Source organism: Halichondria panicea, chromosome 1 (assembly GCF_963675165.1).
Source record: "Halichondria panicea chromosome 1, odHalPani1.1, whole genome shotgun sequence".
Taxonomy (NCBI): Eukaryota; Metazoa; Porifera; class Demospongiae; order Suberitida; family Halichondriidae; genus Halichondria; species Halichondria panicea.
In genome coordinates this window covers 27,944-48,915 of record NC_087377.1, presented here as the reverse complement: position 1 = coordinate 48,915, position 20,972 = coordinate 27,944, and the positions used below count along the sequence as shown (strand labels likewise).

Genomic DNA, 20,972 nt, shown 5'->3' with positions numbered 1-20,972 from the left:
CCTCATGATCAGAGCTAGCTAGCTAGAGCTAGATGCTAGAGTGAGTGTCTGCAGGCATGAGCTGGAGGAGCACGCAGTCCAGTATTAGTAGATATGGTGGCTAGTCTGCAGAGGGAGCTGGACAATGCTAGGGGTGAGTAGGTTTGCTTAGGAATATTAAATCCTTTCAGATTGTTGACATGTTTCAATCAGCTTAGTAGTGATTCCCACTCCCTCTAATCAAGTGTTGACATTCTGTCATCTAGTATATAGTGAGAATCACTAAGGCCAAGCAAAGAGTCAATTTGTAGTTTCTCAGGGTATTATTCCTAAAATAGCAAGGGGATTGATGGTAAATAATAATGATATTCATAGCATTTTAATTGAAAACACACCCCTAACTTCCTCAATAAGCGGAAGTGCATAATTTTTACTAATTAATTTTAGTCATAATTATATTCTTGACCAAAAACCATACAAATTTATCTTTTCTTTTAGTGCCTTTAATTTGAGGTCACGTGATATTTAAGTTTTTTTTTATAAAGCTGCCAATTTCCAAGCGCGAGGGCCTGAGAAACTACAAATTGACTTTGCATGGCCTAACACTTATTGTAGCTAATAATAATAATATTACTGAAGTTTTCTTCCTGTATAAATAGGTACTTCGGTGATAGATTTGCTGAATCAGCGATTATCAGCGGGCACTCGACTGAGACAACGTGAAGTGTTGCATATCTTCTCTCTGACGTTGCTAAGGCCGTTGCTAGGCTACACCATCGGACAAAACCCACCATACATCGTGACCTCAAGGTCAGTACAGTGGAATCTCTTTATAACATACACATTAGGGGAGCAATATTTTGGCTGTACACAAACTGTTCATTAATTTTAGTACCTGGTCTTTATATCAGTTGACCTTTCTTCAGATGAGGTCATTATAAGGCTCTGCCCTTTGCCTCTAAGCGAGAGTTGAAGGACAAGAACCTCACCTTCGAGTGGAGCAAGAGAAGTCCTGAAATTGATGAGGTTGAACACAAATTGGAATTCAAGGCCTCATCAAAGGATCACTTCAAGGGCTTTATCAGTTGTGAGATCTCCAAGAACCAGAAGCCTTTCTTCACCGTGTACCACTGCCTCAAAGAGAGTGTTGGTGAGAATAATGTCAGAGCATGTGTGCAGATTGTGTGTACATTGTTACGTGTGCATGTACTGTACAATGTGTGATTATATTTGAATTGTTACAGAGGACACCTCCAGCTCTGAAACTGATGAGCTGTTTGCAGATGTGAAGGAAGTGATCAAAGAGATACGCTCTGACTGGTACAGCCTGGCTATAGAACTGGACATTGACTATGCAACTAGGAAGGTGAGACCTTAACAATGACTACCTCCACCACCTTGAGTATATTCTCCCAGTGTAGTCCCTTCATTCTAATTATGTGTGTGCACTATTTAATTGACTGCTACTGTTATTTAATGGTTGAATAGTGAGCGTTTCAATTCTTAGAAAATGAGGTATCTCTAGCAATGCTGACTCTGCATATTTGGTGTGGTCTTGTATGAAGTACCAACCTATTTAACAGGTTACTATAGCAACGTAATGTTGAGCTCTTACTAAGTATTTAATACTGTGTTTCACTGTGTGTACTGATACAGAGTCTTGAGAAGGACTATCGCTGGGTTGAGCCGTGCTTTGAGGCCATGCTGACACACTGGGTGAAGTGCTCCTCTCCTCCCCCCTCCTGGTCTGCCCTTGTTAGAGCACTAGAGTCTCCCGCCATTGCTCGTGGGGACATTGCAACAACCATTAAGGTTGGCAACTATATTACAAGTCTTTACAGAACATGTTCTATAATTATACGTTATATAAACACAAGTAACTAATATTTGATTTCTCTTTACAGACAAAAGCTACCAGCGACATCTCTCCTGATATTTGTCCTCTCACTCACGATGGTAAGCACATTAATCTTGATTTAATTAACAGCAGTGAATAATGATGTAGCTGATCTTATCAGTACAATACAGAGTGTCCTTCAGTAATGAGTATAGGCATTGCTTAGGAATAATGACAGTGTTATGTTGTTGTCATGATTGTGTGTTCCTTCCAGAGGGACTGAGTGTGGATCATCATTTGAGGGTAGTGAGGACAGCTGCCTGGGAGGTGAGGGGGACATGGCGTCCTCTGGGAGAGCAGTTGGGTGTCAATGAGGGGACACTAGATGTGAGTGCTCTGCTGTGTGTGTACTGAACACTGTATAGCAGTAGATGACTGTGTACTAATAGCCCTGTGCTCATACAGTCAGGCATCATCAGTTAAGGAATGTGCCAGCAAGCAGTACTGACTCATTGTCATAATTAGCCTGCATGTGCAAACCCATTTATTATTATTAGCCTATAGCAATAATTATCCTCATTCCTATAATCCTCTGTGTGCCTGTGGTGTCAGTGACTCTATAGCTGTAGTAGTGAAATTAGTAGTTCACATGTACACCCACCCACCCACACACACACACACCCACACACACACACCCACACACACACACCCACACACACACACACACACACACACACACACAGGCCATCAAGAGAGACTATCAGAACGAGTCTGGTGTGTGTTTCACTAAACTACTGGAGCAATGGTTGACAGGATCCACCCCCGCCCCCACACTAGAAGCACTCATCCATGCACTCAAGTCTCCTGTCATTAGTCGTGGAGACATTGCCCAACAGATGGAGTCTAAACTAACCAAGCTAGCTTCACAGTAACACCTCCACTGACTCCATATCATGATAGTGACTCGTACATCTTTTATTGATCAGAAACAACTAATTAATTTTTATGCTTTGTTTTGCTGGTTCCCACTCTTGCTAAGATTTTTGCATAATAATAATAATCCAGTCCATCATGCGTTATAATTATATAAAAGCATTTGCCATGGCAGTTTCTAAGTAGTTATATGTTCAGGTTGATTTTGTACATTAATGGCAGCATGCATGATAGCTAGCCTCGATCCCAGGCCGATCCGTCTCCAATTGAACGCTAGGTCGCCTCGGCCTGGGACCGAGGCTAGGCTATAGCATGATAGCTAGCTGAAAAGGTCGTCAAGTTTCTGCACGATAATGGATAAAAGGGGAGAAGCTGGTCTATGCTGTTGAATTGCATGGAGTATAGATTGAATTGATGGTTGTGGAGGAGCCACTGTAACAGCATACACACAGATAAGTAGCTAGCTATGTTGTGTGACAAGTCTCTCATGCTCTCTGTGTAGGTTGATGGTTGTGTATGTATGGATGGACAAGGTGATGGTTTGATGGTCTGGCACTACCTAACACTGAATGGCTGCTGTACTTGTTCCTTGGTCTATAATTTATAATTAATATGAAACAACGTAACATTATAATTATTTTAATGTTTTGTAAGAATAGTATATAGTTGTGTACTAAGTTATAGTTATAGACTAATCACAAGGTTTGTATGGAATATACAGTGCGAGGTTTGAATGCACTGTATATCCATACAAACCGTGTGATTGGTCAATAACTGTTTTCTTGCATGTTGCTATTGACAGCAATTTTGAATTTATTATTACATGTAGCTATTAGCCATACAAAGAACAAGTAGAGTAGAGAATTAGTTCTACTAGACTAGGTGTAGGCTACTCAATGGACCTTAAACTTAATGTTGCCCCTGAAGGGTGGTTCTCTGACGAAGAGGGTCCTTTGACAGGTCCTTTGACATAGAAACAAAAACTTCAACTTGAATCTCGATTTAAAACTGCCACTGAAGAAGACCTAGACAGCTACACAGAAAAACAAGCACCAAAAAACACAAATTACTCTACTACTTGGGCTGTTCGCAACTTTTTAGACTGGATAAAGCAGCGGAATTTGCGTTTTCCAACTGTTCCAGTACCTGAAGCGCTCCTAACATCTGGCACTGCCAAAGAATTGGACCGTTGGTTGTCTTTTTATGTACTGGAAACCCGAAATAACAAAGAAAAAACCTTATCCTCCAAAAACCCTTTACCAGCTACCGTGTGGGCTGCTTCGACACTGGAATAAACCCCAACACCCCCAACTTCCTTGGCAAGACCAACCCCTCCTACAAAAAGCTCCACCCACAAACGGAAACATCCAGCTCCTCCCCCAGTTTTGCAGCAAACAAGCCCAGCACACTTCCCAAGAAACGAGCGGCTTGTACTACTCTCACAAAGCGAAAGGGAAGACACCTATAAGCTATAATTTGCAGCAAACAAGCCCAGCAAACGAGCGGCTCCTATACTACTCTTGAACAAAGCGAAAGGAACTTTAGGAAGAAGCCAAAGCTAGAATCCCAGCACTTCCATACATCCAGCTCCTCCCCCATGCTTAAGTCATGCTTAATAATTTTCTTTGTTTATTTTCCTTATCACACAATCATGTTAAATATTATTAAACACGTGAAAAACATCCATTGTACATCTGTATTAACATTTTCCCTAACCACAGGGATCTGTATAATTATGATTCCCAATCATTATGTAAAAGCAGGTTCTGTATCACAGTTATAAACCATTGTATACCTTAGCAACCACATAGCAACGGGCAAGAATAACAATTATAATGTCTCATTATGATCTTAGAGAATCAAAGTTGGCAAAACATTTATTTATCACAGTACTATAATTATTGACAAATCCTTGTTTCCTTCTATCGAGAGGTATAGGTACATGACTTCAGTCAATTACCATCTCCATCTCCATGGTAACTATAAGCACGTTTAGCCACCAACAACCTGGAAGAATGAAATAATTACAATATCTGGATCTAATTAAAGGAACTTGCCCTAACATCTCTGTACAGCGTCCCTCATGATACATGCCGGGGGCTGGTGTTCAGTCCTGCACACACACACAGTATATATACATCATTTATTGCACACGTCAATGATCATAATGTCCCACAAATTGTCACCCAAATTAACCCTTTCCCGGCTTTAGCCGTCATATGACGGCAGCGGTAGTGATAATTTTCAAAAAATTGTTGTGGGCACTGTGTTGGAGCTATGCACACACTGTAGGTACCAGCACATGCGCATTGGGCTGCTCTTTCACATGGTATCTTTAATATCTTGCCTTGAGGTACGCTTTGTGCAGTACTGTCGAAAGAAAAGTGACCGTTTGATAATGGCTACAAGATCTTGGTAGTACAACCTCAGCGAGGTTCTAGGGCAGCTAGACAGTGAGAATAACGATGATTATGGCCTTGTTGAGTAAGAGGACAGTGACTGGGATCATACCAAGAGAGGAAACTACTTTTCAGAGGTCAAGCTATAAACATAGAGCCTGAAGAGCCGGAGGAAGAAGCTCCTGAGCATGAACCAAAGTCCTGGACCTTGTAAGTAACTATGGAGTATCATATGTAGTCTGGATAGCTTCAGTATGGTATGCTTAGTCTAGTTAGTACACAAGTGGACATCATGAGCCACCATTGAACTTGTAAACTTGTGTGTAGGTGAAGAAAACATTTCCCGGGAAAAGAGCGTCTGCCGATACGACCTCGCAGAGAAGTTTCTGCTGATCCTGATTGAACCATGTCACCGTGAGAACATTGAGAACACTTACTTACTGTTTTTAGTTACTTCATGCCTTCATACAATATTCTTTATGTTCATAATTGTGAAATGTGTGAAAAATCGTTAATTAGTGGGGGGTGGTCAGTTGCTAGGTAACGATGATGATGTCATGGTACCCCCAGGATCTGGGCTACCTGTAGGAAATAGTTGCAAGTGATTTCAATGCATTGTTCATGAGATATTTATTTTTAAAGAAAAATATGTATTTATTCTGTATTTTGTTTTTTTAATTAAAGCCGGGAAAGGGTTAATGCATGTATGTAATTATAGAGAAGTGAACACTAACTAACCCAAAACACCGTCACACATGCAAGGGGGGAGTACAGCGCATAAAAAACACTAACTATTCCAACTACCGTATAGCGGGTCATTTTTGTGGTGCATTTAGCCAACTCGCGAGAGCCTAAGATGTTCGCTAGCGCATTCAGCCAACTCGCGAGAGAGAGCCTAAGACTTTCGCTGGCGCATTCAGCGCACTCGCATAAAAAACACAAAACAAGGGGGTACAATGCAGCTGTTGTGAATTATTGAACCTCCACTCATGGGAACACAAAACTATTGCTAGTGAATTGAACCGGGAACGCAAAACTATTGCTAGTGAATTGAACCCACTCACGGGAACGCACAACTATTGCTAGTGAATTAAAACCCACTCACGGGAACGTAAAACTATTGCTAGTGAATTGAACCCACTCACGGGAACGCAAAACTATTGCTAGTGAATTGAACCCACTCACGGGAACGCACAACTATTGCTAGTGAATTAAAACCCACTCACGGGAACATAAAACTATTGCTAGTGAATTGAACCCACTCACAGGAACGCAAAACTATTGCTAGTGAATTAAAACCCACTCACGGGAACGTAAAACTATTGCTAGTGACTAAACACCGTCACACATGCAAGGGGGGAGTACAGCGCAAAAAGCACACAAACTACAAAACACAGTCACACATGCAAGGGGGGAGTACAGCGCAAAAAGGAAAAACTACAAAACACAGTCACACATGCAAGGGGGGAGTACAGCGCAAAAAACACAAACTACAAAACACAGTCACACATGCAAGGGAGGAGTACAGCGCAAAAAGCACAAACTACAAAACACAGTCACACATGCATGCAAGAGGGGAGTACAGCGCAAAAAGCACAAACTACAAAACACAGTCACACATGCATGCAAGAGGGGAGTACAGCGCAAAAAACACAAACTACAAAACACAGTCACACATGCAAGGGAGGAGTACAGCGCAAAAAGCACAAACTACAAAACACAGTCACACATGCATGCAAGAGGGGAGTACAGCGCAAAAAACACAAACTACAAAACACAGTCACACATGCAAGGGGGGAGTACAGCGCAAAAAGCACAAACTACAAAACACAGTCACACATGCAAGGGGGGAGAACAGCGCAAAAAGCACAAACTACAAAACACAGTCACACATGCAAGGGGGGGGTACAGCGCAAAAAGCACAAACTACAAAACACAGTCACACATGCAAGGGGGGAGTACAGCGCAAAAACCAAAACTATTGTCAGTGAATTGAACCCACTCACGGGAACGCAAAACTATTGCTAGTGAATTGAACCCACTCACGAGAACGCAAAACTATTGCTAGTGAATTGAACCACTCACGGGAACACAAAACTATTGCTAGTGAATTGAACCGGGAACGCAAAACTATTGCTAGTGAATTGAACCCACTCACGGGAACGCACAACTATTGCTAGTGAATTAAAACCCACTCACGGGAACGTAAAACTATTGCTAGTGAATTGAACCCACTCACGGGAACGCAAAACTATTGCTAGTGAATTGAACCCACTCACGGGAACGCACAACTATTGCTAGTGAATTAAAACCCACTCACGGGAACATAAAACTATTGCTAGTGAATTGAACCCACTCACAGGAACGCAAAACTATTGCTAGTGAATTAAAACCCACTCACGGGAACGTAAAACTATTGCTAGTGACTAAACACCGTCACACATGCAAGGGGGGAGTACAGCGCAAAAAGCACACAAACTACAAAACACAGTCACACATGCAAGGGGGGAGTACAGCGCAAAAAGGAAAAACTACAAAACACAGTCACACATGCAAGGGGGGAGTACAGCGCAAAAAACACAAACTACAAAACACAGTCACACATGCAAGGGAGGAGTACAGCGCAAAAAGCACAAACTACAAAACACAGTCACACATGCATGCAAGAGGGGAGTACAGCGCAAAAAGCACAAACTACAAAACACAGTCACACATGCATGCAAGAGGGGAGTACAGCGCAAAAAACACAAACTACAAAACACAGTCACACATGCAAGGGAGGAGTACAGCGCAAAAAGCACAAACTACAAAACACAGTCACACATGCATGCAAGAGGGGAGTACAGCGCAAAAAACACAAACTACAAAACACAGTCACACATGCAAGGGGGGAGTACAGCGCAAAAAGCACAAACTACAAAACACAGTCACACATGCAAGGGGGGAGAACAGCGCAAAAAGCACAAACTACAAAACACAGTCACACATGCAAGGGGGGGGTACAGCGCAAAAAGCACAAACTACAAAACACAGTCACACATGCAAGGGGGGAGTACAGCGCAAAAACCAAAACTATTGTCAGTGAATTGAACCCACTCACGGGAACGCAAAACTATTGCTAGTGAATTGAACCCACTCACGAGAACGCAAAACTATTGCTAGTGAATTGAACCACTCACGGGAACGAAAAACTATTGCTAGTGAATTGAACCCACTCACGGGAACGCAAAACTATTGCTAGTGAATTGAACCCACTCACAAACGCAAAACTATTGCTGGTGAATTGAACCCACTCAAGGGAACGTAAAACTATTGCTAGCGAATTGAACCCACTCACGGGAACATAAAACTATTGCTAGTGAATTGAACCACTCACGGGAACGCAAAACTATTGCTAGTGAATTGAACCACTCACGGGAACGAAAAACTATTGCTGGGGAATTGAACCCACTCACAAACGCAAAACTATTGCTAGTGAATTGAACCCACTCACAGGAACGTAAAACTATTGCTAGCGAATTGAACCCACTCACGGGAACATAAAACTATTGCTAGTGAATTGAACCACTCACGGGAACGCAAAACTATTGCTAGTGAATTGAACCACTCACGGGAACGAAAAACTATTGCTAGTGAATTGAACCCACTCACGGGAACGCAAAACTATTGCTAGTGAATTGAACCCACTTACGGGAACGCAAAACTATTGCTGGGGAATTGAACCCACTCACGAACACAAAACTATTGCTGGTGAATTGAACCCACTCATGGGAACATAAAACTATTGCTAGTGACTAAACACAGTCACACATGCAAGGGGGGAGTACAGCGCATAAAAAAGCAAACTACAAAACACAGTCACACATGCAAGGGGGGAGTACAGCGCAAAATGCACAAACTACAAAACACAGTCACACATGCAAGGGGGGAGTACAGCGCAAAAAGCTCATGCTGCACTCGCATAAAAAACACAAAACAAGGGTTACATTTAATGCAGCTGTTGTGAATTATTGAACCTCCACTCATGGGAACGTAAAACTATTGCTAGTGAATTGAACCCACTCACGGGAACGCAAAACTATTGCTAGTGAATTGAACCACTCACGGGAACGCAAAACTATTGCTAGTGAATTGAACCACTCACGGGAACGAAAAACTATTGCTAGTGAATTGAACCCACTCACGGGAACGCAAAACTATTGCTAGTGAATTGAACCCACTCACAAACGCAAAACTATTGCTGGTGAATTGAACCCACTCAAGGGAACGTAAAACTATTGCTAGCGAATTGAACCCACTCACGGGAACATAAAACTATTGCTAGTGAATTGAACCACTCACGGGAACGCAAAACTATTGCTAGTGAATTGAACCACTCACGGGAACGAAAAACTATTGCTGGGGAATTGAACCCACTCACAAACGCAAAACTATTGCTAGTGAATTGAACCCACTCACAGGAACGTAAAACTATTGCTAGCGAATTGAACCCACTCACGGGAACATAAAACTATTGCTAGTGAATTGAACCACTCACGGGAACGCAAAACTATTGCTAGTGAATTGAACCACTCACGGGAACGAAAAACTATTGCTAGTGAATTGAACCCACTCACGGGAACGCAAAACTATTGCTAGTGAATTGAACCCACTTACGGGAACGCAAAACTATTGCTGGGGAATTGAACCCACTCACGAACACAAAACTATTGCTGGTGAATTGAACCCACTCATGGGAACATAAAACTATTGCTAGTGACTAAACACAGTCACACATGCAAGGGGGGAGTACAGCGCATAAAAAAGCAAACTACAAAACACAGTCACACATGCAAGGGGGGAGTACAGCGCAAAATGCACAAACTACAAAACACAGTCACACATGCAAGGGGGGAGTACAGCGCAAAAAGCTCATGCTGCACTCGCATAAAAAACACAAAACAAGGGTTACATTTAATGCAGCTGTTGTGAATTATTGAACCTCCACTCATGGGAACGTAAAACTATTGCTAGTGAATTGAACCCACTCACGGGAACGCAAAACTATTGCTAGTGAATTGAACCACTCACGGGAACGAAAAACTATTGCTAGTGAATTGAACCACTCACGGGAACGCAAAACTATTGCTAGTGAATTGAACCACTCACGGGAACGAAAAACTATTGCTAGTGAATTGAACCCACTCACGGGAACGCAAAACTATTGCTAGTGAAATGAACCCACTCACGAACGCAAAACTATTGCTGGTGAATTGAACCCACTCAAGGGAACGTAAAACTATTGCTAGTGAATTGAACCCACTCATGGGAGCATAAAACTATTGCTAGTGACTAAACACAGTCACACATGCAAGGGGGGAGTACAGCGCATAAAAAAGCAAACTACAAAACACAGTCACATATGCAAGGGGGGAGTACAGCGCATAAAAAAGCAAACTACAAAACACAGTCACACATGCAAGAGGGGAGTACAGCGCAAAAAGCACAAACTACAAAACACAGTCACACATGCATGCAAGAGGGAAGTACAGCGCAAAAAGCACAAACTACAAAACACAGTCACACATGCAAGGGGGGAGTACAGCGCAAAAAGCTCATGCTGCACTCGCATAAAAAACACAAAACAAGGGTTACAATGCAGCTGTTGTGAATTATTGAACCTTGCTCTCAAACTTAGGCCTGATTTAACACAACGCTTTCCCCATAAAATGTATAATTTAAGCAACTTTCAGGAGGTCATAACTTCACTAAAAAGCAATCAATATCAAAACTAAGAGATGCATTCTGTAGCTCTAGACAAGGCCTATCACATGACATGCTCAGATCACAGTTCTGGTGGGGGAAAGAGTCACACTCTGCACGCGGCAGTACTCACTATTTCTTAATTGTGTTCCTCTATCTGCAGTGTAAGACGTCCAATGGGTTGTACGCAAACTCCACAGCGTCACCTTGTAACTCTTCCATCATATGCTGTCATAGTAACTTGTCACTGACCTCGCCCCTCTCATGCTCTCCATCACTGTACGCAATGAAGTAACGGATCAACAAATGTGTAGCAATGGATGTATTTGTCACAGAGGCTGTATAGTTTGATCACTAGTAATGATATCTATTAGCAGATATTGAATGCCAGTCATCTAAAGCAGCCTATACACTATACTAGGTGGTCCACTTTTGATCACGACTAGTCACTCACTTGTACTCGCTGCGATGCTCTTTGCCTCGTAATCCATTGCTGCTGGTCTTTTGGGTGAGTATCCACCAGATATCCAGCCTTGTGGAAGCTCCTAGAGGGAAGGACAAGTGAACGCTTTTTCTCACCAGCCTTCTCCATCTTGCCTGTGAGCGTGTCTGGTAAAGGGTTATCAAATCTACACATAAGGACTGTTTGTGTTAATATTAAATGTTTTGTTAACGATCTTTTCTATAATTATAATCTCTATATAAAGCCGCATCACACTATGGGGGCGGCTAATTCATGAGACCACATTAGTTGTAGTCACAGATCAGTGCGACAACTTTGTAAGCACAACTGGCTTATACACTGTATCTATTCCTACTGTATACAGATCCTCAGCCTCAGGTCAGCTCAGTTGAATTGCTCAGTTAAAGTGCAGCTCGGATGAATTATAAGCTCTTCTCTAGTTGTCTACCAAGTGGCTAAATTCAAGCACCGGCAGCAGGCCTCAGTGATGCTGAGATATATATACGCTATCGATCAGAGTCCTTCCATGGTAGATTTTACACTGCTCTAAAAAAGTGGAAGAGTAATAATATTCTCGAAACCGAAGGTCGATTAGTGGAGATTGCTGCAAAGAATCTATTGAGGACGGAGAGGCAGTTCGCAGCATTCACAAGGCCTGTGTGGAGCATACCAGTGAGTTACCTAGTGAATCATCACTTAGACCATTAATGTTGTGAGCTTGCTCGTTCGGCAGTATAGTGCCATGCGTTTAGCCATAAATACTGCAATCTGATTGGCTAAAGGCAGTGTGTTCTACACTTAGAAAAGTGAGGGCTATAGTAGAACCATCACTATAATAATATAATTATGTTTGGGATACTAAATCATGTATAGAAAACCGTAACAGAACTATAAGAACATGCAGCATTCCAAGTAGTCTCGCGAGCAGACTTGTCCTAGAAGAACCCGTTCCCTCCCTCCCACGTCTGCTCGCGAGACTACATTCCAAGCTAGTGCATGTTTGCAACTATAATACTGTTAATTATACACACTGTCAAAATGAAGTTAATAATTGGTTTGCTAGTTGCTGACTCTTGTGTCTCCCTCCCTCCTCATGCAGGACTGGAGGTCATGGATCAGTCAACACCATCAGACACTACCAACACATGTATAATGATTCATGATCACATGTGTTTACAGGCACAAGATGCATGCCATTCATATCTCAAGGGCATAATAGCAACTTGCTATGCCCTCGAGATATGAATGGCACTGCCAACATGTATACAATTCTAGTGCAGCAGTAATTTTTTATTACTCTGAGAACGATTTTTGGCTAACATAACAATCCAAAAATTATTTTGCGAACTTTTTTAATTTGCGATAGCGAGGTGCCGAAAACTATACATGACATCACACATTAGCTTGGTGTTTCCCTTGTGTACTGGCCACAATAACAATGACGTCACCAGTGGTTTGTATGGGGAATTTTCCCTACAACTAAATGAGGGTCTGTTTTGCAGAACTCCAGGAACTGTGTCAAGCGATCGAGCTACAGCTAGCTAGCCGTATAGCGCTGCTAGTATATACAGGAGCAGTACTGACTGTACAAGGAGCAGCTCACTCTCTCTACTATATAGCGGTGAGAACTGTAGTCACTGGAGCAAGTGTTGGTGGAGCCTGGCCCTATACTATACCGTGTGGAGTGCAGTGGCGGTTGCAGTATTGTAATAACTATCCAGTGAAGATGATTGTATGGTAGTACAGTGTGTACAAGGCTGATCCCAGTGTGTACAAGTTAACTGATCCCAGTGTGTACAAGGTTAACTGATCCCAGTATTATAATTATACTGTTTTTAGATGGTGTGTTACAATTATTGTTCGTACGTACGTGGCCGGCTATACTCATGCATCCCACAGGGTATTATCATCGTTGTGTATAATTACATGCATTTGTATAATAATGACGTAGACTTGTGGCTAGCTACTTTGTGTGAATGATTTCATTATGAAATATATGGAATCAGTTTCAAGATCGATGTTTGTTGATAATCACTTCACTAGGTATGTATGTGTGTATGGTATTCCACCAATCGTGTTGCTTGTTCTAGTGCTTTCCCGGGCTCTCCCCGCTAACACACTGACCTGTAATAACAAGGAATCAATTTATGCAATATTAATTTGGGAGAATACCATTTCAATGTGTGCCTATGGTATAGACTATAATACTGTATAATTATAATTGTTCAGATGGCCTCTAAAGGTAATGGATCACATGACTGTGAGTTACGTCGTGACAGTGAAGAGTTACATAGTGACAGTGAAGAGTTACATAGTGACAGTGAAGAGTTACGTTGTGACAGTGCCAGTGATAAGTTACTTGGTCAAGTCTGTGAACAACTGTCCCTCAAAACAACACGAGAAATGGTTGCAACTTCTCTAAAGCCAGGCACTCAAAATATGGTATCCTCGCAGCTACTGCCGCTGCACTTTGACCCCCACGGACTGGCCACACCCATCTCCGTCATTGTTAATTTACTAGTTCATTGTTTCCTATTGAATAGAGAGATTGAGGAGGTCAAAGGTCATGCAGCCGAGGTTACGGAGGATGTGAGGGTACTCAAGGAATTGTACGAAGGGGTGAGCTGTAATCTGATTGCATGCCCACCACACACACACACACACACACACACACACACACACACAGGTGGTACATGTTAATCAACAATGGGCTGTGGATTATGACAAACTATTGGAACAAGTTGCTAGCACTAAACAGTCTCCGTCATCTCGTCGTCATAGCGATGTCCTTATGTCACCTAGTAGTGAGAAATGCTTCGAGTGCTTCATGGGCCGACAGAACAGAGTGGGCGGTGGTGTGGGGGGTGGGGAGTGTGAGGCTCTGAGGAACGAGCTACAACAAGTCAAAGCAAGATTGGAGGCAATAAAGAGAGACAGAGATCGTGTATCAGATGAGAACAAAGCAATTCAATTCCAAGTAAATTAAATATTCATTTCTTTGATTGAGTTGGCAATTACAATGTAGAAGATGCCATATTGTAGATATTTGAAAGGCCTTTCAAATGATGTGTTTAACTAGCGATTGCTTGCTGGCTTTGTTTCAATCCAGCTTCAAGATCTAGGTGATTTGCAACAGGCCATGTTAGTCAGAGAAGATTATCCTAAAAAGCTGTCTGAGCTGAAGGCCATCAAGAGACAGCATCAAGACGAAGTGTGTGTTCGCATCAAACTAGAGAAACAGGTATCAAACAGTTTATGTGTGTTCAGATTGTCCAGTTTCAGATGCATTCAGTCATTGGTAGATATCTTAGTCTATGTTAGCAACACTGTATGTACATAATCACATGGTCAGTATAATTATAATGTTTGCTAAATTATCGTATAACTGGAAATAATTATTTGGTGAGTATTTTAATTTGTCGATTTGATTGTACTATAGCCTGAGATGCCAAATCAGTTCATTATGCCTCGGTGCGCATGCGCAAGCGAGGTATACGGTAGTGTGTCTGTGTGTGTGTGTGTGTCTGTGTGTGTGTGTGTGTGTGTGTGTGTGTGTGTGTGTTGTGTGTGTGTGTGTGTGTGTGTGTGTGTGTGTGTGTGTGTGTCTGTATATGTATGTGTGTGTGTGTGTGTGTGTGTGTGTGTGTGTGTGTGTGTGTGTGTGTGTGTGTGTGTGTGTCTGTATAATTATGTCTGTGTGTGTGTGTGTAGACTATTTCAGCTGCTCAAGGATCAATGAAGTGCAAGTAAGAGTTTCTATAGGCTTCTAGTAATGTTTTCTTGGCATGCTATTTGTGGATTTGCAAAATAAAGCTTCATTCTCGAGTTATGCCTAGTTTTGCTTACTTGGAATGCCATTGCAGCCTTTTCAGAAGAGTCCGTAGCAAAACTTGTTCACCGAGTGTTACTACTCTACTTAGTAGTTAGCTCTGCACTAGAACGCTAGCTATTGGTAGCTGCAAGAGCGAGAAGAGAGCTGCAAGGCTCTGGACTTGCAGCCATTAATTTTAGACTGAACTTTTGGCATCGATCGTTTTTAACTAACAATCATGGTCGATCATTACCCACTATTTGAGTTTCCCTGTGATTGCATGCAATCATATAATCAATGTGTGTACAAAAGCTAGCTATTAGTAGTTTTATGTTATGTAGCTTTGGCACCTCCACCGAGGCATCAGCACCCGCGGTGCTTTCATTCATCCAGTTATCTGGTAGATGATGCGTAACTATACATTTATTATTCTACAGATTGAGCGCCTGCGTAATGTGTTTACTGACCTCTTCCCTGCTCCTGTTGAGAGTGGGCGGAGTCACTCATCTTACCCTCCCTCTCACCTTCGACCTTGTCACACCCAACAAGCATTCTACTCTGACCCCGGACCCCCCACACCACCAGTAAGACCCCCCCACCACACACACACACACACACACACACACACACACACACACACAACCCCACTGCAGGGACTAATTGCCAGGGGTCATCCCACTAGTCTAGTAGAGAGGGACATACACATGCTGAGTCAGCGTTATCCAAAGCGTCACAATGACCAACTTCTTGTTCGTAATAATGGGCAGTTGTCACGGCAACAGGAACGCTGGGCCAGTGACCCACACCTGAACATTAATGGCTCCTCACTGGTTCCGCCTACTCCACACACCCCACTCAAACCACGTTGTCAAGGACGACCACGATCGTTATGTGTAGAGCAAGGGAACATGGCACCATCGCTAAGTGATGAACGTTGCTACGTAACAACAGAGGAATCGACCAATCACATTACAGCACCATTAGCGGACTTTGAGGGAGGAAAATGTTCTGTTTGTGGAGAAACTTTTGAACGATCGGATTTATTTTTTGACCATGTTAGAATGTGTGGCACGTAGTCACACATGCCCACTCACTCATGAAAATGTCAACACTTTTAATATAATAGCTGCTCTCAATTAATTATTATTAAGTGTTTTAATAATAATTAATTTTATATAATTTTCATTGCAATAAACCGCACAAGATCGACATGTACAAGTGCAGGAAAATTAATTAGCACACAAAATAAAAAAAAATTTTTTGCTGGTATTGTAAGTCACAACTGCATCAACTATAACTCTAACAATAAGACAACTAATTTTGTACAAGTGCAAGAAAAGTTTATAACACACGAACAGAGCTACCGCTACATAATTAGAATACAAGCCACTTTTCTTCAAATGCTGGTCCATACAGTGGTGGTTTGGTTGTGTTCGTTACATTAGAACATCCACCACGGCCGGGGTATGCCGTACAGTTAGTGATGGGTCCCCATGGCAACGGTATAGGTGTGGGGGCGGTACTAGCCTCGTACCAAGCAAAGAAGTCGGTTGTTATAAACTGGAACAAGAGGAACAGACATTGGACAAATACATACCAGAGCATCATGGACTTGAGCGTTCCTCGGTAATACCAGAATATCTGTACGTTGAGAGTGGATAATTAGAACAGAGTAATAATTTCCTGCGAGGTACGTACCAGTAGACCTGTTACAGAAGTGCTCAGAACAATATTGATAATGAGGAGAATGTATCGCGGTTGATTGTGCTGCACACTACCATACACACAGAAGGAGAAGGCAAGCTGTGTGTGTGTGTGTGGGGGGGTGGGGTGTGTGTGTGGAGTGGGCGTGTGTGTGGTACTTACAATGAACATGAGGGCCAGGATGATGCACAGAACTATCATGACGATTTTCTATGAGTGGAAACACATTATATAAACAAGCCCATACAACAGTACAGTGCAGTCTCTTACCGGCCACTTTCCCTCCATGTTCATGCCTGAGCTAGTGTAGAGTGGCGCTGCTTCAGCGGAACCCGCCACTTCCTCCTTGGCAGGGCGATCAGGACCTTTGCGTGTGACTCCAGACATGGCGAGCAGCAAGGATAAATCAGGAATAGCTAGCTTTCTCTAGGTCTAGGTACGTACGTACGTCTAGCTCTAGCTCTACCATGTACCAAGACTTAGTTAGGCGTGGCCAGACTGTCCCTTCTAACCTAGCCTCGATTCCAGGCCGCATTAGAGGCAATTAGTGCAGGGAATATCCTCGAATACAGATCCTTTTGCGGCCTGGGAATTGACTCACAAGCCCTCGATTGGACGGGGGCGGGAGAATCGAGGCTACGTAGTTGACTGTCTTGTGGTGAGGAGGAGTGACTCTGTGCATCTCCTTGGAGACTCTGACGTCAATGGCCTGGAATATTCCCAGATCCAGTTCCAGAAGCTCAGTTCCTTGAAGTTTGAAGAAGAAGGGAAGTGTTTTGCTGGAAGAGGTGAGTTTCTTTGCTTGTAGCTCGCATGTTCACAGGCTAGGAAGCCTTGTGGAGCATTGTAGCATTGGTTGCTTGTCTATTTGGACAGGATTTTGTGTGTGACAAATTTTATTCTTTATTCTTTCTTTTGCAGGAGCTGTGCAAACCTTCCACTGTATCGCAAGAGCAGCGCCAGAGTCCTATTCAGCAGTGCAGTGCAGTGCGCGCAGGTTGTAGGATCATTTGCTCTGTACACTATAGTGCTCTGTACGTTTAAATACGCTCAAGCGCTTGTGTGCATGTATTTTAGCCATGTAGAGTTTTGCAGCTTTTGTCATACAGCATTCAGTCGGTGGAGCGTTGGAGGCATTTGGTTGTGTGGATGCGAAAAACTAATTGAATAATAGTATGGGTGGCCACTTTAGTGACTGTGAGAGAAGTAGTTGATGCAGTTGAATAGATATATACTTGCCAGCACAACGCATGTACAGTTAGCTAGCTAGATACACGTACGCATGCCTGTAAAGATCGTGTATACGCATGGCTAAGAGTCTATTACCTGCATGGCCTTGAACCCTTTGGTGGTGGGGGGGGGGGGTGTCCGTAGCACTGAAGTAATCAATCAGAATGTGTGTGGAAGGTTCTTCAACAGTCGGGTCGCAGGACAGCATCTTCTTGTTCTTGGAACCGTTGTCGAACCAGCCTTCAGGGTGCAAAGATGGATTACTCATGGCATTCCAGTCTATTGAGGGAGCACTCTGCTGTTAGTACCTGCCTAAAGGGAAAGCAGCACAGGATCCTGCCATAATTGGGAGTGTTAAGATCTCGTTATCAGTTCCAATAGTTAGTTAGCTAGGATCATTAGAATAGCATAGTTAGACAACTGCTGCTTCTTGGCTTATGCAAATCTATTATGACGGCTTTTTTAGGATCTTAACTCTGTGCCTACTGCACATGGAATTGGTAAGTTCAGGCTTTAACTAAACCCTAGGCGTGCCAAGGGAACTGTAGCCTTTGACTGGATTAGTGAAGAGTAGTCTTGAGCACTTGTGCAAGCCTTGCATGCCAGGCTTGTTGCAACTGGAGTCGACAAGGGCTTCAAGAGCAAGGAGGTGTTGTCTCTGTGAGTCTACTGTTGTTGAACCATCCCACACATTCTGGTTGATTACTTCTGTGCTCAGTTAATGGTACTCACAGTCACAGGGTCCCTTTAGTTTATTTATGCCCTTATTGTATTAGTCCCTTGGGCAAGGAAACTACTGGTGGTGGTGTTCCCTTAGTTACTGCATGGGCTTGTCAGTACTGTGACTACTGGTTGAGGATAGTTCAATAGAGGATTGAGCTGAGGAACAGCAGGTTGCAGGGAAGTGTCTTCTGTCTATCTGAACCCAGCCAGTGGTTTGACGTCAGTGTCGTGGACCTGTAGTGTACTGAACGGACGAGCATCTGTTGTGAGTATCAGCCTTGGTGAAAACAGCACGGCGGCCGCCCTCCTTGGAGGGGGTGTGAGGACTCCGGTCAGTCAAGAGGGGTTGAAGCGATTGCTTGGTACACGGTTAGCACACTAACTGTTGTACCCGTCAATCCACTGGCTGGTTTGGACAGGCAGACGGTACTTCCCTGCAACCTGCTGTTCCTCAGCTCAATCCTCTGTTGAACTCTCCTCAACCAGTAGTCACAGTATTGTACAAGCCCATGCATGGTAGGGTTGGAGGTGGCCCCTTGCTAATTGCTAGGTAATTAAGAAAATATGTCATAATCTTGAACCAGGATAAATTGTCCTCTGTGGTTGGTTATCTTCTCTGCACAGTTGGTTTGGTGATGTTTGCTATTAATTTGTATTGTGAAATTGGATTGATTATGGTTGGTAGTCTTGAAAGTATCAGTGGTTGATTGCTGTGGTTGGATTGTCTCTTCTGTGCAGCACACATTAGCGATGTGCTTATGAAGACAGTTTCCTTGGTCCCTTGTGGGCAAGGACCTGATGTGATAATGTTGTCAGTTGTTGTGATAATGTTGTCTGTTGTGGTGGTGATTGGTTGGTATTAGGTCAATAATAATTGTTATGGAGATGTTCTGGATTGGAACTACTGCTCTCAATGTAACCATGCATTTGCTTGTTCTCTTGCAGCCACAATGCACACACACACAGCTCCTCCTACTAGCTACTGCATGTACTAGTGTTCCATTCTCTCACTGCTTTTGTTTCCTCTCTCCCCCAGGTACAGACAAGCCATGCTGCTCTGGGACCCAGGGAGGATTACTAACCTCATCACTGTATAATGTATTGCAGGTACTGAAGGGGGTGGGGCTTGACTGGAGATGTGGGGGAGGGGCTCAGATCTCAACGCCCACTACTATCATTTATTAGTGGTGTGTGTGTGTGTAGGTAGATTGTCTTGTGTGCAGCTATGGAGACACTCAAGATAAGTATGGCTGGCTTCTATGGTGTGTAGGTGGATGTCTCTTCACAGCAAAAGATAAGTAGCTCAATTGCGTACAGTATCTCTCATGCTCTCTGTGCAGGTTGATGGGTGTGGAGGAGCCACTGTAACAGCATACACACAGATGAGTAGTTAGCTATGTTGTGTGACAAGTCTCTCATGCTCTGAGTCTCTGTGTAGGTTGATTGTGTGTGGAGTGGATGGTTTTGTTTTAACTGCTGCTCTCAATGTAACCATGCATTTGCTTGTTCTCTTGCAGCCACAATGCACACACACACACACACACAGCTCCTCCTACTAGCTAGTGTACTAGTGTTCCATTCTCTCACTGCTTTTGTCTTCTCTCTCCCCCAGGTACAGACAAGCCATGCTGCTCTGGGACTGTCACACACTAACCACCGTGTGTGTGTGTGTGCAGGTAGTAGGAGGGAAGGCTCATAATTATCCCGTTGTCAAGCCATGCCCACTTTACTAGTAAGCCAAGCAGTGCATGCTTAGCCCCTTGTTGTTTCTGTAGGTGTGTTTGACTGCTCGAAATACTTTCTACCATTTTTTCAAAACAAAGATAAGTTCATTACAATGTCTCTCTATGCACTGTATTGATTTTGCCCCCCCCACTGCAGTGACCATTGTTGATGTGTGGTTGCTGAACCAGGGCCACTGGAAGCAGCCATGGTAAGCACAGCATTATTGCATAGTCCAGTCCTCTGTATGTTCTCTACTTATCCAGTGGGGAACATTATCGACTGCTAAGAACTACTCGCTCCACCATTTCATGCAAAGATAAGTGATTCATTGCTGCCTTGTGTGCACTGTATAACCACCCTCTCCTGCATGTGATGATGCTGACCTTGTTCTGGGGAAGAAGAGGCAATAAAGATGGACATTATTAC

General features: G+C 43.1%; 3 protein-coding genes and 1 long non-coding RNA gene across 5 annotated transcripts; 2 read left to right on the top strand and 2 right to left on the bottom strand.

The window, feature by feature from the left end:
• Positions 1 to 4: 4 nt before the first annotated feature.
• On the top strand, positions 5 to 2,888 carry LOC135347340 (uncharacterized). The gene is made up of 8 exons (XM_064545336.1): positions 5 to 133; positions 639 to 789; positions 906 to 1,129; positions 1,224 to 1,345; positions 1,636 to 1,791; positions 1,884 to 1,935; positions 2,091 to 2,203; positions 2,560 to 2,888. Exons 5-8 carry the CDS (start codon positions 1,681 to 1,683, stop codon positions 2,746 to 2,748), a joined length of 465 nt encoding a protein of 154 aa, XP_064401406.1. The 5' UTR covers positions 5 to 133; positions 639 to 789; positions 906 to 1,129; positions 1,224 to 1,345; positions 1,636 to 1,680; the 3' UTR covers positions 2,749 to 2,888.
• Positions 2,889 to 4,699: 1,811 nt separating this feature from the next.
• LOC135345935 (uncharacterized) lies at positions 4,700 to 11,520 on the bottom strand. The gene is made up of 3 exons (XR_010397941.1): positions 11,345 to 11,520; positions 11,024 to 11,167; positions 4,700 to 4,862 (listed from the first exon to the last, which is right to left on the bottom strand). It is a non-coding gene; the product is annotated as an uncharacterized LOC135345935 (long non-coding RNA).
• Positions 11,521 to 12,798: 1,278 nt separating this feature from the next.
• LOC135345695 (uncharacterized) lies at positions 12,799 to 16,343 on the top strand. Of its 2 annotated transcripts, none has more exons than XM_064543221.1 (6): positions 12,799 to 13,154; positions 13,583 to 13,972; positions 14,040 to 14,330; positions 14,463 to 14,594; positions 15,602 to 15,748; positions 15,818 to 16,343. In XM_064543221.1, exons 2-6 carry the CDS (start codon positions 13,583 to 13,585, stop codon positions 16,238 to 16,240), a joined length of 1,383 nt encoding a protein of 460 aa, XP_064399291.1. In that variant the 5' UTR covers positions 12,799 to 13,154; the 3' UTR covers positions 16,241 to 16,343. The 2 variants fall into 2 exon arrangements, with proteins under 2 accessions (XP_064399291.1, XP_064399238.1); XM_064543168.1 differs by having other exon boundaries at positions 12,802 to 12,974.
• LOC135345827 (uncharacterized) lies at positions 16,330 to 17,383 on the bottom strand. Its single transcript, XM_064543336.1, has 4 exons — positions 17,139 to 17,383; positions 17,031 to 17,078; positions 16,863 to 16,967; positions 16,330 to 16,805 (listed from the first exon to the last, which is right to left on the bottom strand). Exons 1-4 carry the CDS (start codon positions 17,253 to 17,255, stop codon positions 16,539 to 16,541), a joined length of 537 nt encoding a protein of 178 aa, XP_064399406.1. The 5' UTR covers positions 17,256 to 17,383; the 3' UTR covers positions 16,330 to 16,538.
• Between the last annotated feature and the right edge of the window lie 3,589 nt (positions 17,384 to 20,972).

What these genes read in the sequence shown, in the direction of transcription:
- LOC135345695 (XM_064543168.1), top strand. Translation starts at nt 12,837, where the DNA reads ATGAGGGTCTGTTTTGCAGAACTCCAGGAACTGTGTCAAGCGATCGAG. An exon ending in TCAAGGAATTGTACGAAGGG is followed by an intron (nt 13,973 to 14,039) that starts GTGAGCTGTAAT and finishes ACACACACACAG; the next exon opens with GTGGTACATGTTAATCAACA. An exon ending in CCGGACCCCCCACACCACCA is followed by an intron (nt 15,749 to 15,817) that starts GTAAGACCCCCC and finishes ACCCCACTGCAG; the next exon opens with GGACTAATTGCCAGGGGTCA.
- LOC135345827 (XM_064543336.1), bottom strand. Translation starts at nt 17,255, where the DNA reads ATGTCTGGAGTCACACGCAAAGGTCCTGATCGCCCTGCCAAGGAGGAA. An exon ending in TCCTGGCCCTCATGTTCATT is followed by an intron (nt 16,968 to 17,030) that starts GTAAGTACCACA and finishes ACACACACACAG; the next exon opens with CTTGCCTTCTCCTTCTGTGT. An exon ending in CTTCTGTAACAGGTCTACTG is followed by an intron (nt 16,806 to 16,862) that starts GTACGTACCTCG and finishes CTCAACGTACAG; the next exon opens with ATATTCTGGTATTACCGAGG.
- LOC135347340 (XM_064545336.1), top strand. Translation starts at nt 1,681, where the DNA reads ATGCTGACACACTGGGTGAAGTGCTCCTCTCCTCCCCCCTCCTGGTCT. An exon ending in ACATTGCAACAACCATTAAG is followed by an intron (nt 1,792 to 1,883) that starts GTTGGCAACTAT and finishes TTCTCTTTACAG; the next exon opens with ACAAAAGCTACCAGCGACAT. An exon ending in TCAATGAGGGGACACTAGAT is followed by an intron (nt 2,204 to 2,559) that starts GTGAGTGCTCTG and finishes ACACACACACAG; the next exon opens with GCCATCAAGAGAGACTATCA.